This window comes from Rhea pennata, chromosome 25 (assembly GCF_028389875.1).
Source record: "Rhea pennata isolate bPtePen1 chromosome 25, bPtePen1.pri, whole genome shotgun sequence".
Lineage (NCBI taxonomy): Eukaryota > Metazoa > Chordata > Aves > Rheiformes > Rheidae > Rhea > Rhea pennata.
This window is the reverse complement of record NC_084687.1, coordinates 3,532,234-3,545,864: the sequence shown is the minus strand read 5'-3', so window position 1 is coordinate 3,545,864 and position 13,631 is coordinate 3,532,234. Positions and strand designations below refer to the sequence as shown.

At 59.1% G+C, this 13,631-nt stretch overlaps 2 protein-coding genes across 3 annotated transcripts in view; one reads left to right on the top strand and one right to left on the bottom strand.

Annotated features, from left to right (window-relative positions):
- The window catches only part of RPS10 (ribosomal protein S10), a 382,514-nt gene that overhangs the window by 359,802 nt on the left and 9,081 nt on the right, over positions 1 to 13,631 (bottom strand). The window lies entirely within an intron of this gene.
- Positions 234 to 12,924, top strand: LOC134150867 (inositol 1,4,5-triphosphate receptor associated 2-like). 2 transcript variants are annotated; one of them, XM_062595014.1, is made up of 17 exons: positions 234 to 547; positions 2,887 to 3,215; positions 6,212 to 6,252; positions 6,332 to 6,487; positions 7,463 to 7,512; positions 7,841 to 7,917; positions 8,098 to 8,161; positions 8,608 to 8,683; positions 8,983 to 9,010; positions 9,661 to 9,801; positions 9,925 to 10,056; positions 10,459 to 10,606; positions 11,172 to 11,224; positions 11,841 to 11,891; positions 11,993 to 12,063; positions 12,160 to 12,264; positions 12,693 to 12,924. In XM_062595014.1, the coding sequence occupies exons 4-17, from the start codon at positions 6,366 to 6,368 to the stop codon at positions 12,844 to 12,846; spliced, it is 1,272 nt and encodes a 423-aa protein (XP_062450998.1). In that variant the 5' UTR covers positions 234 to 547; positions 2,887 to 3,215; positions 6,212 to 6,252; positions 6,332 to 6,365; the 3' UTR covers positions 12,847 to 12,924. The 2 variants fall into 2 exon arrangements, with proteins under 2 accessions (XP_062450998.1, XP_062450999.1); XM_062595015.1 differs by having other exon boundaries at positions 12,739 to 12,838.

Genomic DNA, 13,631 nt, shown 5'->3' with positions numbered 1-13,631 from the left:
AAAACCACAGCCGCGGCACCTCTGTCCTGTGCTGTGGTAACACCGAGCCGCCTCAGCGCCCGCCGCCTCGGGCGCCCCGCCGCGCCGCGCTCAAGATGGCGCCTCCCGCCGCCCCGCCGCGCCGCGCTCAAGATGGCGCCTCCCGCCGCCCCGCCGCGCTCAGGACGGCGCCACCTGCCGCTTCTCCCAAGATGGCGGCGGTGGGGCGCTGTCCGGGCGCCGGGCCGGGGCCTGTCGGTATCTTACGGCAGCTGGTGCTAAAGAGCAGCGTGGTCTCAGATGTCCTCAGACTGTGACAATTGGGGCAGTTGAGACAGAAATAAGCATTTCACCCGCGCCCAAGAGGCTCTTGCCCTCGCAACAAGACTCCCCTCTGCCCCAACGGCGATATCACTTGGTCTCGGTGGTGGTGCCTTAACGTCCTCAGCACGTTGTTGAATCAAGGTGGAAATCGATGGGAGGCTGTCGGAAGGCGATGATAACTTTGGACTAGGCTTAACGGACCGTTGTGGTTTTATAGTGGCTGGAGCGAAGCACGACAAAACTGGTAAGTTCGTGCGTGTTGGCCCCTCTGCCTGGCAAATAAGCTGGTTTCTGGGCACTGCTGCATTGATCGGTCGGGCTTGGGTTTTAATCTGAGCCATGGGGATTTACCAGTCTCATTTCTCTCATCCTTGGATCTTCATTTCTTTCAGAGCCTGGCGTCTCTGGTGCTCCCGGGCTTCGCCTGGTCGCCGTCCCTTAGGAAAACCCCAGGCAGAAGCGTGCATCGTTTAGTTTAATTTCCTTAGGGAGAACTAGTGCCTGGTGGCAGTTTTTGGTAGGGAAGGGAGAGCTTGTGATTTAATGCAGGGTGCTGGGGTTTAGGCGAAGAGCTGGTAAACCTGAATTTTCCACCGTGAGTCTCCCCTCTCCTCCCTCGTGGCCGCAGGAGAGACCCGCGTCCCGCGCTTCGGTGGCGCAAGGCGGCCGCCGCGGCGCTTTCCCTCCCGAGGTGTTTACGCTTTCAAAGGTAACGTGGCCGCGTCCAGGTTCCTGCCTCGCCTCCCTGAAACCTGCCGCGGAAGCCCCAGCCGGGCAGCGGCTCGCTGGTGGGCTCCGGAGGAGTCGGCGCTAGACGCGGTGCGGCGTTTAATGGAGGTTTTGAGGCAGCACGCGCTCTGGGAGCTGTGTAAAGATTCATAAACATTTATATCTGCAAAGGGAGCTGTGTAGGCGTAGGACATTTTACTGCTTGAAAATTGCTTGTTAATGTTGAGACCCAGCTGGGGAGTGAAACTCTGAGGCATTAAGTGACGCTCTTAACATGGAGAGCAGAGATTTCTTTACAGCAAGAGTCTCTTAAGCTACTTTAGGCGGCGACGGACTGATGATGCTTCAACGTCGGCGCTGGCTGGAGGAAAGCAACCTCAAGAGAGCCAAACTGTTGCTGCATCTGCGTGCCAGCATCTCCGTGGCCAGGACGGATGAAGCTACTGTAGGGCTGCCTGTACACGGCATAAATAGACGTCATGCCCCGATCATTAAGGTCTGAGTCTGCTGTTCTGGCTTTGCTAGGCAGCAGGCTGCAGTCGTGGCCCTTTCCCTGCAAAGCCTCTCCCAACAGGAGTGACCTCAGTGTCCTTGTCCCAAGGTGCTCCACTCGCCCATGGCTGGTGGTTGCCTGAAGGTGACAGAGGATGGGCTTGTCTGGGGTGTTCACCTGGCCAGCAAAGTCCTTGCTGAAGAAGGAAGTGGCTGAACCTGTGTGTGTTATATATCAAGCACCGTGGGGAAGCCCTAGTGTCTGCGTCTGGGCCACAATAAATGGCTTTAAATCAGCCAGCTGTAGCTTGTGTCTCATCTTTGTGGGATGCTCGGTTTTGTAGCTGCTCACTGGTTGCTTTAGGTGGCTGTCTCATTTTGCCAGGCTCTTCCTGGCTGCCACGTGCCGTTTGCATCTTGTGCTTCCAGCTCACCTGGAGTTCTTGTGAGCTGCGTTTGGGGCCAGCCTACGTGGTTTTGCAAGCAGCAGTAGCCAGGCAGAGGTTGACCTTACAAACACTGAGGTGGGTTCCTCTTCTCCTGTTGGGAAACTGCCTTGGGTGAAGAGACTTCTTAGCTGTGTCTTTACCCTTGGCTGTGGCTTGTCATGTGCCAAAAGCATGGATGATGTGTCCTCTATACTGTTTCCCCATCCTCCCACAATAACTTTTGAAACAGTTTCATGAAAACAGTCTCTCTCCATTACTCCTGTCACTCATTGGTGCTGTTGTCAGCCACCAGAGAGTCTCTTCTGGGAAGGGAGAGGGATGTGAATGCTGCATCTGTAGGTGTTAAACACCAGGCAGTGATGCTTGCAGGACAGGGCTGTATAGGAGCTACCTTGGACCACGCAACACCCTGTTCCAAAGGACTAAAACCCACAACTGCTTTTCTGGGAACAGTGCGAGACCCCTTGAGGGGCTTCTCCTCTCCAAACAGAAGCTGCCTGCTTGTCCAAGCAATGGTAGTTGCTCTGGCCCTTCCTGTAGCAATGGTCAGAGCTGTTAAATAGCTGCCCTGCTTCAACCTGGATGAACTGTCCATCAGGTGCATGTAATCCCCAGCATGGTGGGGCTGTGACAGGTTTACATTAAGTTGGTCCAGGCATGAGACTGAACTGCTTAGGGGAGAGGCTTAGTAAATAGCAGGATCTTATTTCAACCTGGAATTTAAAACTAAACTAAAAGAAGCAAACATGCTTTTTTATTATTGTTTTGCCAATGACCTTTTAATCATAATAACAGCATCCTATTCCCTTGTGGGTAGTCTGGTAGCTGCCAGGTACTTGTCAGCTGGGAAGATCAGGGCTGCAAGAAGGTGAATTTGGCTGAAGGTTGGGGTTTTGTTTTGTGCTTGTTGCAGGACTGGGCCCCCTGCACAGACATAATAAATCATGTTTGCCGCATCAGCAGTAGCAGCCAGTGTCGGTCTGAGCAGCTTTCTTTCCAAGACGACAAGTGGATAATCCAGATGACCGCAGTTGCTGCTATCTGCGAGCAAGTTCAGGAAGCTTCAGAAGGAGCCTGGGGAAGATGCCGCTGCGGTAGGCGGCCACGGCACCAGCAGGGACCTTACTGGAAGGAGTCGTGAGGGGCAAAGCCAGAAGCCACGGCAGCTTGCAGCTGCCCGTGTCCCTGCCTGGAGATCTCCCAGCAGGTTCTTGTTTCGTCTGTGTTGTCCCTGCTGAACAGGTTGGTGCATGGGGAACTGGGCTATTTTTGCTTTGCTAGATTATAATTGTGATTTAGAGGCTCTCTGGTTTAGAAAAGGGGGGGAAGCACCCAGGGATTTTAGTAAATGCTTTTTAGAGGCTCTTTGAACACAAGGGTTTGCAGAAAGGAGTAATGTCTCTTAATAAGTCACCCAGCGCAAGTGTGTGTGTGTTTGGGGGGTGGGGGGAATAGAGGAGCTTTTGAGCAGAAAAGCTCTTCTCCGGTGTGGGAGACAAAAGTGACAGTGTTCTTTGAGCTGCATGTCCCGCAGAGCAACTTTCTGCAAGCCTCGGGCTCGCCAGGAGACTGGAGTAGGGGGTAGCGAGCCCGAGGTGCTGCTACTGCAGGGCTCAAAGTGGGGGGAAGGCTGCCGCTCCCGGGGGAGGAAGGATGGTCACCGGTAGGCTGGGGCTGCTGTTTTGGTGTGCTGGTTTGTGAGGCTGTGTGTTAAAGGAGAGAGCTTGTGCTCAGCTGGAAAAGGCACTCGATCAAGTAATAAAATGTTTTGTTTAGACGGGTGGGCACAAACAGCCCCTTGTGTGCAAGGGAGGGGAGAGCGGAGGTGCGGCATCGGGCGCCTGGGCTCCCTCTGCTGAATCCTGGCCAAAAGGAAAGGTCTTTCCCTCTGCTGGGAACTCCCCTTTCTAACGTGAAGATTGGTTAGCCCAGATGTGACTGGTAGAGGTTATGCAAGCTTGACTTCATGCTTGAAGAATTCATCTGCGTTTTGAGATCTGTATTGGTCAGCTGGCAAGCTCCTCAAGTGGCTGGAAAAGCACCAGTTCAGCGCTGGGAGGGAAACTCTGCTGTTCTGGTTTCTTGCTTCTTCGCGGCACCTGTGCTCAGCTGCCTCCGATCGGATGTGCACGGAGGTACCAACCCTGGCACTGATCTGGCCCGAGCTTGGCCAGCGCTGAGCACACCTGTGACATCTCCTCTTGCAGCTCTGCCCGCTTTGGGGCAAAATCACTTCCCCACTGCGCACGGGATGTCCCACTGGCAGCAAGCCCCGTTTCTGTTTCCATTGTGAACTTATGTTGTGCTAATTGTTATTAATTGGTACTGATTGTGCACACTGCTGCCTGTGTTGCTGTTTACTTGGGTTACAGAGAAGGCAAGGTGAGGGTTGGGGCTGTGTTTCCCTCAAGAAGACTTAGGATTTCTTGGCCATTCTACCTTTGGGTTGGGCCTTAGCAGGAGATGTTTGTCCCCAGAGAAGAAACCCAGTCCTGAAGCTTCAGGGGCGTTTGAAATCTTAGCCCAGCAGCAAATGCTGCTTATGGTAGTTTCAAAAGCTTTGGCCCCCGCTTTGTACCAGTACTGGTCCCTGTTTGAACCTGCAAAGGGTGAGTTCTCCCTGGCTGCTCCCCTGCCCCGGGGCCGCATCCTGCGCCCTTGACAGAGAGGCCTGAGGCCAGGCTGGCTCTTTCCTGGGGCTGCGAGGTGCTGTTTGCTGCCTGACCTCTGATGGCTTAAGAGATTTCCAGACCGCAAGGACCTGCCTTGTTCCTCCTGCCTCAGCAGAGGCCCCAGGTGTGGCCACAGCTTGCCCCAAGGCTGGTCCTCTGTAACGCTGAGCATCTATCTTGCCTCCCTGTAAGCTCATTATGGGGGGAAAAGCAGCTTTAGTGGATGTGGTGGATTTGATAGAAAGGCCTGGGTAAGGCCAGGGGGGCTGGGTGTGGGGAAAGCAGGGCAGGAGGGATGGGAGTCCCAAGCAGAGCTTAGAGGTGTCAGATGGGATGGGTGAGGTGGAGTTGGCATGGATGCAGGGAAAAAAACAGAGCTGGAGAGGCCTTGGGAGGTGGACGACAAGCCCAATGGAGGTGGCAGGACTAGTACCCCATCCTCTGGGTGTGCCGGCCTTCCCCTCGCTCCGAGGCTGCTCCGTCCTTTATTAGCATGATTTTCCTTGGGATGGCTGGAGCTGTGGCTGTTGTTGCTGTGCTGTGTTTATAAGGTGGCCGCAGCGAGGTGGGGAAACACGGGGCTCCTGGGCGCTGCCGTGCTGCCCTGAGCCCCCTGGCAGAGAGATGCCGAGGGACGCGTTTGCTCTGTGCTGCAGCTGCCGGGCACGGAGGGAGCAGCCGTGGTCCCTCCCGCCTCCAGTTAGAGCCGTAACTTCGGAAGAGCAGGTGCAGGAGCTGGTCCCGAGCCCGGTGCCAGCCCGATGCAGCAGCAGAGGTTGCATTGCCCCCTGCAAAACTGCTCAGCCCCCCTCCTGGCACCATGAAGGGAGCTCCCGGGCTGCTCGCAAGAGGGGAGCGCTTGCGGCAGCTTGCATGTCCTTTAAAGGCCTTCTCGCGTTGAGCTGTTTCCTGGCAGCTCGTGCTGCCTCAGATGCCGGTTGCTCTCCCCTCCACGGAGACTCCTGCAGCCGGGCAGCTCACGCCGCACGCATCGCCGGACCCACCGGCGTCCGGCTGTGCTCCGTCCTGTCTCCTCTTTCCTTGATCCCCTCCTGGGGCTCCGACAGCACAAAGTCCTGGGTCCGAGCCAGGGTGGCCCCAGCATCTTCCTTCAGCTGTTTGTGGCAAGCTGAGGCAGGTAACTACCCAGGGAGGCGTTTGGTAAAGCTGCGAGAAAGCCCGAGGTCTGTCTTCCTGGGGACTTGCTTATGCCATGCTGCGCAGGTGAGCCGCGTGCCTCAGTATTTCCATCTGGAAAACGAAGATAGCGAGTGAGCGCCCGTACAGCTGTCTGAGATCTCCTAAATCAGCAGGCTTCAGGGACTGTTACTGCTAGGACTTAAATAACGAATGCTTTGCAGCAGGGACCGTCTCGTGGAAAAAAGTCTTGCCCCGCCGGACGCTGGAGACCGAGGGTGGGGGATGGTGAGTGGGAGAAATCTGGCTGCAGCAGCATACAGAAACACGACTTGTAAATCCCTCATTTCCCTTTCTCTGGGCCCGTGCAAATCCCAGCGGTGGCACCATCCTGAATCAAAGCAGGCCTCTCCACCTCTTTTCCCACAGATGCCTCCACACTAAGCAGAGGAGATTGGAGCTACTGCTGGGTGAGAAAATGCTTTAAAAATATAACATTTAGAGGCGTTCTCCCATCTGCGCACAGCTAATATGTGTGTCTCATGATAGGTGTGCTAGTACCGGGAGCCTCAGTGCTTTGCAAATGAAACGGTTTCCAGAAGCTTTGCTTGGAAAAGGGGAACAGGAGTCCCGGAGACTTGCCCAAGGGCACTTGGAGAGGCAGTGGCAGAGGGAGAGCTGCCACTCAAGCCCTGAGCCTCGGAGGTACATGCATGAACTGCTCTTCCTGCTGCTCCCCGGGCACGTGCGGGAGGCCTGGGCTGCAGAATGGGTCACCGAGGGTTGTTTTGGGGCAGTGACTGGTTCTGCCAGTCACTGCTCTCAGGAAAAGGCCCCTGGGCTTGGGTGGAAGAGAAGGAAAGTCCTTGTTGCCTTCCCTGCCAGTGCCAGGAGCAAAATTTGGATATGGTCACCTCAAAGCTTCCCCATTTCTTAGCTGGGCATGTGGGGCTGGGGCACACTGGTTGCGCATCGTGCCCTGGAGACACACGTGAGAACCTGCGGTTCCTGGTGGGCCGGAGCATCCCTGACCTCCAGCAAGCAGGGATGCTACGGAGCTGCTGGACCTCCTCCTTGCAGCCAGGCCTGGGTGTTTGGGGGCAGCAAGGCTTGCCCGGCGTGGTTTTGGAGGGTGGGTGTGCGTGTGGCAGCTGGCCGAGACCTGCCGTTCCCGTGACGGGGACGTCAGATGGCGCCCGGGCTCTGCCAGCAGCAGGGCTTGTTGTCGAGCCTGCGATGGAGCCGGCTCGCAGGCAGGGCTGGGAGGTCTGCTTGGCAGCCGGGCCAGGGGCACGTAGGAAAGAGAAGCACCGCTGTGGGCTGGTGACTCATTCCCGGCTGGAAATGGCTTCGGAGAGTTTCTCAGTCCCTGGCTTGCTGGGGCGGGAAAGGCGCTGAGCGAGGACGCCGCAGCATCCTCCGGCTGCGGTGAACGGAGGGGGCAGGCGTGGGAAGGACCAGCGTTGCTCCGCGCCTGCCAGGGGAGAGCTGAGCAGCAAAGCGGTGCTTGGAAAGCACCCGGATCCACCGGGAGCATCCTGGTGCGGGGCTGAGGCTCCAGGGGGATGCTGCTGACTTGCTGGGGAGGCTGGGAGGGGGCGGCACGCTGCCCCACGGGCTCGCCTCTCCCCCGGGAGTTTCTTTGGGATTTATCTGAGCTTCTTTCGATTCGTCCTGCAGCAGGGAGCAGCAGGTAGAGCTGCCCAGGCTCCTGGCACCTCCGGATGAAGGTAAGGGCAGCCTGGGTTGGGGATGGGGTGGCTTTATGCACCGGTCGTTGGGGAGAGGGGTCTCCCATCCTGCTGTGCTTAGGAAGGGGGAGGTATCAGTTGCCCTCCTTGCATTAATAGCCACGATCAACGTCCAGTAATGCTGCTCCGAGCCCCCTGTGGCACGTTGATGGCTCTGCCCCCGGTGATCCTCCTCTGGGAGTTGCTGCCCGGGATGAATCCTGGCTCCTGGCGCAGGGCTTGGCTTGGCGGGGAGCTCCTGTGCAGCAGTGCCAGGCTGGGGAGGGCGACGCTGGCACCCGGCTCCTACCGCCCATTCTGTCCCCAGGGAGGATGAGCGAACTGCAGCAGGGCTCGGAGGGGGCTTCGGCTGGGAGCGAGCAGGGCGCAGAGCACATCCAAGAGGTGAGACGGAGGACACAGGGGGCTCGGGGGGCTCTTCCTTCCCCTGGAGGGCTGCAGGCGCAGCCGGTCCCTGGGACTGCTCCATGCCGGCAGCACAGGGGCTCCCCAACCCGGGCAGTTGCTTGGTGCTGCTCTTTTGGGGGTGCTATCCAGTACCAGGGAGCTGTTGTTTTTTTGTAGGTGCCAGGCGCAGAGAGACAGGAGCTGGCTGTGCACACTGGGGACAGTGACAGGACGGAGGAAGGTGGGCGAGTCCCCGTGTCCCCACTTAATGGTTCGAAGTGGCCGAGGACAAGCTTGGGCTCAGTGTGATGGCCTGATGGGGCTTGGTTCCCTTGGCAGGGACCTGGGGAAGGGGGGACCCCATGCCAGGGAGAGGACTGGGATGCCTGCCTGCCCTCACCTCTGTGGGTCCTGCACCACTGGCACCTGTGGCAGCTCTTACCAGGGACACCATGGGACAGAGCAGGCTGGGGAGGTCAGAGGGAGAAGGACCAAGCGAAGGGCTTAGCTCAGAGGCAGAAGGGAGGCTTGACAAGACAGGCAGCTCTCCTAGCTCTCCTGCTCCAAACTGGAGAGGATTAACCCATCTGGATGGAGACTTGGGAGGTGCTGGACTCTGCTGTTTCTCTCTGCTCTTCCCCTTCCTAAGTATTCTTTCTCCAGATTTATTGCTGCTTCTCTTCACAGATACAGAAATCCTAGAGGACCCACTGTTGAATTTTCCTGCAGAGCTCTCAGTGCTGGAGAGACTGGGCCTGCACAGGTAAGCCTGTCAGGCACCCAACATCCATGCCGGCGGCCAGAGGATGGGACATGCCGGAGGACTGTGGTATTGGGGCTCTAGGGCAATATGAGCCCGCGGGGAATCCAGCAGAGAGGTCCAGGGATTAGGTTCTTTTCCCACTGCACAAGAGCTGGTCTCCCTCTTGGGGTAGCTGGCCTCTGGGCAAGGGCACTTTGGTCCCCACTTCTGCTGGAGGCTGGCACCGGTTGCCAGAGGGAGGGCCAAGGGTGTTTTTGGTATGTCCCCACAATACCTCTAACAGCATTCTCTTTTTGCAGAGCGGCTTTGACGGAGCAGGATGTGGAGGTAAGGGCTGCCCAGGGCCAGGCTGGGATGGGGAAGGGAGATGGGTGCCCTGCCGGATCACAGCCTGCATCACCCAAGAGGCTGCGCCCTGCTCCTGGCCTCCTTCCAGGCACTGCATTCCCCTGGCAACCTCCTTACAGTTACCATTTCTGGTGATGCTGTTGGCATTTGGAGGCAGCTGTGTTTGCACGACCAAACGAGCCTGTCCTCTGTGTGCCTGGCAATCCTGCAAAGTGCTCTGCGGCTTGCAAAGTGGGCCCTTAGATGAGGAGGTGGTAGAAGCCGTGCTAATAAAAATAATTGTCCTCTGCGTGCCAGGGCTGACTCAGGCTTTGCTGTCCTGCTTGTCAGCTGGGATCTGCAGTGACGGCTGGCGTCTGCCTGGCGCATGCCCTTACCAGCAGGGCTGGGGGCTTCCCCGTATTAGCGGCTGCCTGGGGGATGTGTCTCAGTCGGGCTGGGCATCACACAGGACCATCCCCAGCTTGCATTAGGCTAGTGAGTGTTGGGGAAAGGCAAGTGCTAATTATCTTTGGCAGCACGCGAGGGCCTGTGGTGGGGTCCTGCTGTGTCTTGGTAGCAGCAATGCACGGCCTGTTGTCTCAGCCCTGGGTATCCCTGATCTGTCCTGACACCCTCCTGCCCTGCAGGCAGCCTTTGCTCACCTGGCCCTGGCTTTTAGCTGCGACATGTTCACCCTGCGACAACGGGTCGAGGTGGAGAAGCGGGCACGGGATGCGGCGGAAGAAAACATCCAGGAGGAGCTGGGGCAGTGCCGGGCCGCCCTGGAGGTAGGCGGCCACCCAGTGGGTCCTGGCATCTGCCGGGAACATCTGGCTCTGGGGCCTTGGCCTTGTTTGGATGACTGCTCAGCCAGGCTCCCGCAGCTCCCATCCTCACCCTCTGCTCCACAGAGACTGGGCCTGTCCTGCACGGCTGTGGACAGCAAGGAGATGCTGGAGCAGTTACAACACAACTTGGCAGTGCTGGCAGCAGCTATCGAGCGAGCAACCAGTGCAGCAGAAAAGCTGGGGGCCATCCACCAGGTCAGTGCATTACCTGGGGCTCCTGTCCAGGACGGAGATGCAGGGAGGGTGCTGACCTGCCGCAGGATCCAGTAGCTGAGGCAAGGGTGCTGGGAGGTGGCTTGGAGGCCTATCCCTGGACCGGCTGGGATCTGTCTCACCTCCTACTTGTGCTGGGCAGACCTGATCTTGGCAAATGCTAGGGTGCAGGGAATCTACCCTACTCCATCCATGTCCTTGGGAGCAGCAGGGGGATGTGTTTGCACTGCTGTTAGTCTAGAGGGGACAGCACGGTTTCTGAGATGCCCAGTGAGGGACCTGCAGGGACATGGGTCTGTGAGGAGCTGGAGAAGCATCATGGCAGAGAGGGGAGAACTACTGGGGACCTGATTTCCCCCCCTCCCCCAACTCTGTTTGCCCCAGGAGGTCCGGATGAGCCGAGCAGCAGAGGTGATGGTCCGGCATGTGGAGAACCTGAAACGGCATCACGTGCGGGAGCATGCGGAGCTGGAGGAGATGAAGCGGCTCATCCAGCAAAACTCTCGCAACCGGCAGCTGGCGGAGACTCAGGGTGAGGTGGGCTCTGCAGTCGGGGCCTGGCATGGGCTTTGCAGGCAGAGAGCTTGTGGGACTTGGTCCCAAGCCCCTCCGGGGGTCTAGGGGGCAGTTTGACCCTGTGCGGCAGAGCTGGATGGTGTCAGCTGGACCCCTGTGAGCCAGGACCGGGGCTGGGTGACAGCTGATGGCTACAGCCGTGGGAGCAAGCGACAAATGCAAGAAACCAATGTCACACCCGATGCAGTGTGAGAGCAGGTGCTGGTGGCCCAAGAGCCATCACCCTGCAACTGCGGCCCAGCTGGGAATGCAGTGCAGGGGGGCACAGTGTGTGCAAAGAGTGCACTGTCCCCGGACACCAGGGTCCGCCCTGCAAACCTTGCACAAGCTCGTCTTCGTGTGTGCAAGCTAGATCTTCCAGCTGGGGAAAGCTGTAGCTCGTCCCGAGCATGGAGCAGGCAGCAAACTGCTCGCTGTCAGTGGGAGAGAAGCCTGCACTCGTGTCTCCTCTCACTTGTTTGTACGTCAGTGCCATCTTCCTTCTTTTTTGGTGATTTTAAGACCTTTCTCTCTGCTCGCAGATGACGCAGTGCTGCGGCTGAGGCCTCACCCCCTGATGCGCAATTTCCAGCAGGTAACCGGAGAACCGGCACCTTTCCCAGCTCCGCGGAGCCCCTGCGTCCCTGCACCTCGCCAGTCTCCCTTGCCCAGCGCTCCCCATGCACCCGCTAGCCCACGGGCAACGCCGCCAGCCGCTTGCTGCTGGCCAGGTCTGCTAGAAACTTGCTGGGGAAGGCGAACTGTAGGAGCGGCCTCAGAGGGCTGCGGGCAGGGGAGCCAGGGTGCCTGCGGGCCAGGAGATCTCAGGCAGGTCCCTCTGCATTGCAGGGTCGTAGAGCGAGAGCCGCGGGCTTGGCTAAGAGGAGGCCGTTCTCTAGCACCAGCTCGAATACGGCACTGATTCCCCTACAGCTCAAGAGGTAGGGGGACGGCTCGGGGAGGGGGCCAGCAGCCCTGCCACCGCGGCACGGAGCAGGAAGGACAGGTGCCAGCCTCTTCGCTTTCACCCTCCCTCGTCTCCCTGGCTTCCCTAGGGGCAGCGTGAGGCTGTCAGTGTCGCTCGGCAGCTCTTGCTCTCCGCAGCGGGCAGAGGGGGAGGCCTGGGCAAGGACGGTGGGGGACCGCCTGGTGCAGAGCGTGGGGTGGCCGCCAGGGTTGTGCTCACCACTGTCGCCTCTTTTTCCTCGCAGGTGTCGACCCGCCGGAGGGTCAGCATCGCCGTCATTCCCAAGCAGCACTTGGTAAGGATGCGCTCGGGGCTGTGCCGTGGGGAGGACGGCCGGGACCCACGCACCGCCGCTGTGCCCGTGTCCTCGCTCACGCTGCTGTGTTGGGTGCCCAGCCAGGTAGCAGCCTGGATGGCCGAGCAGAGCTGGCAAGAGAGGGGGCCTTGCAGCAACCCAGCACGCAGAGGTAACGGCGCCGGCTCGTGGGGAGGCCAGGGCTGAAGGAGGTGCCTGGTCCCGTTTGCTGGGCAGTGGCACAGCATCCCGTCTTCTCCCTCCCCAGGAGCAAGCCAGAGCTGCGGAGAAGGAGCACCGTGACGGGGGAGCCCATGGTAGAGTGGGACAGCAGGGGCTTGGAGAGCGAGGAGCCGGAGCAGCCTGAGCTCACGTGAGCGGCGCCCCATGCAGACCCCAGCTGCGGCACTGGGATGGGGCTGGCAGCCTCCCCTGCACCCTACCATCCTTCTGCCCCCTATGGCACCGTGCTGACCCCCCAGCCCAGCAGCATGCGCATCCCTGCTGCGATGTGGGAATGGGGTTTCAGGGAGGGAGGGTCGGGGTGCAAGGTAGGCTGTCCCCGCTTGTCCGTGGTCAGTCCATGGCCTCAGTTTCCCCCATGCACTGCAGGTCTCGGGCCCTCCCTAGGGCTGTTGCGAGGGTTGTTTCATTCAGGTTCGCAAAAGCGGCTGGTGAGGTGGGCGTTTGGCTGAACGTCATCCAGGCCCTCTCATCGTCCCTGCTGGAGTGGAGGCGGGAGGCTGAGCCCCATCGTCTGCCCCTCTAGGTGACGAGGGTGCCTGGTCACCTTCTCCCCAGGTCCAAGGTGTCCCTGAAGGAGCTGTCGTGGTTCTTCCTCCCACAGCACTATGGCATTTTAATTTGGCTGCTTCTCCTGGGCCTTGTGTTCCTCTTCCTCATCCCTGTCCTGGAGCTGCAGAAGCTGCAACCCACAGCATCGCCCAAGGCCTAGCTGGAGGCTGGGAGCCGCCCACTCTCTGCTGCTGCTCCTTCCCAGCTCCCCAGAAAACCAAGACTCCAAAATAATAAAATCTGAGGGGAAAAAAGTGGGTATTTGTGATAATGGAGCGGGGATGAGGGCGATCCCATGTTGGAGTCTGAGGTTTGTTTGGAGCTGGCTGCTGGGTGAGAAGGGCTGGGCAAGAAGGGCTGCCCTCACTGGCGCTGTGAGTTTGACCATCCTCTTGGCACACCTCTGCGGTCCTTGCTGGGCTGCGCGTGAGCGTCCTCCCTCTGCTGGGGCTGAGCCCGGCTGGCTGTGGCCCCTGGGTTTGGGTTAGAGCTGTACCGCAGGCATCTGCCCTGGAGCATCTCCATCCCTGTGCCCTCGGGGAGGAGGCCCGAGCTCGGGCCCCCTGGAGCCCCTCGCCAAGGAGTGATGCTGCGTTTCTCCCCCTGCCTCCCGGGTCCTGCCAGTGCAGCCCAGCATGGAGCCGACACTTAGCGACTCCAGTCCCTCTTCAACCCCAAATTCCCTTGCTGTAACTAGACTCAGGTGATCGTTTGCTGTGACCTTCCCGTGAGGCTAAATCTTGGCCTGGAAGGAGCTCGTTAGTGTTCAGAGTTTTCCCTAGCACCATAAAACGCTCACAAACAGCGGGAGCTGTTCCCAACAGCTCCGGCCTATCGGAAAATCGCCCAGTCTCACGCAGACTCGCAGTTTCCACATCCTCCTCTGCCTGCCCAGCTCCAGCCCCAGCTCTTGCTCCGGATGGACTCTGCACGGGGCAGGTGGGC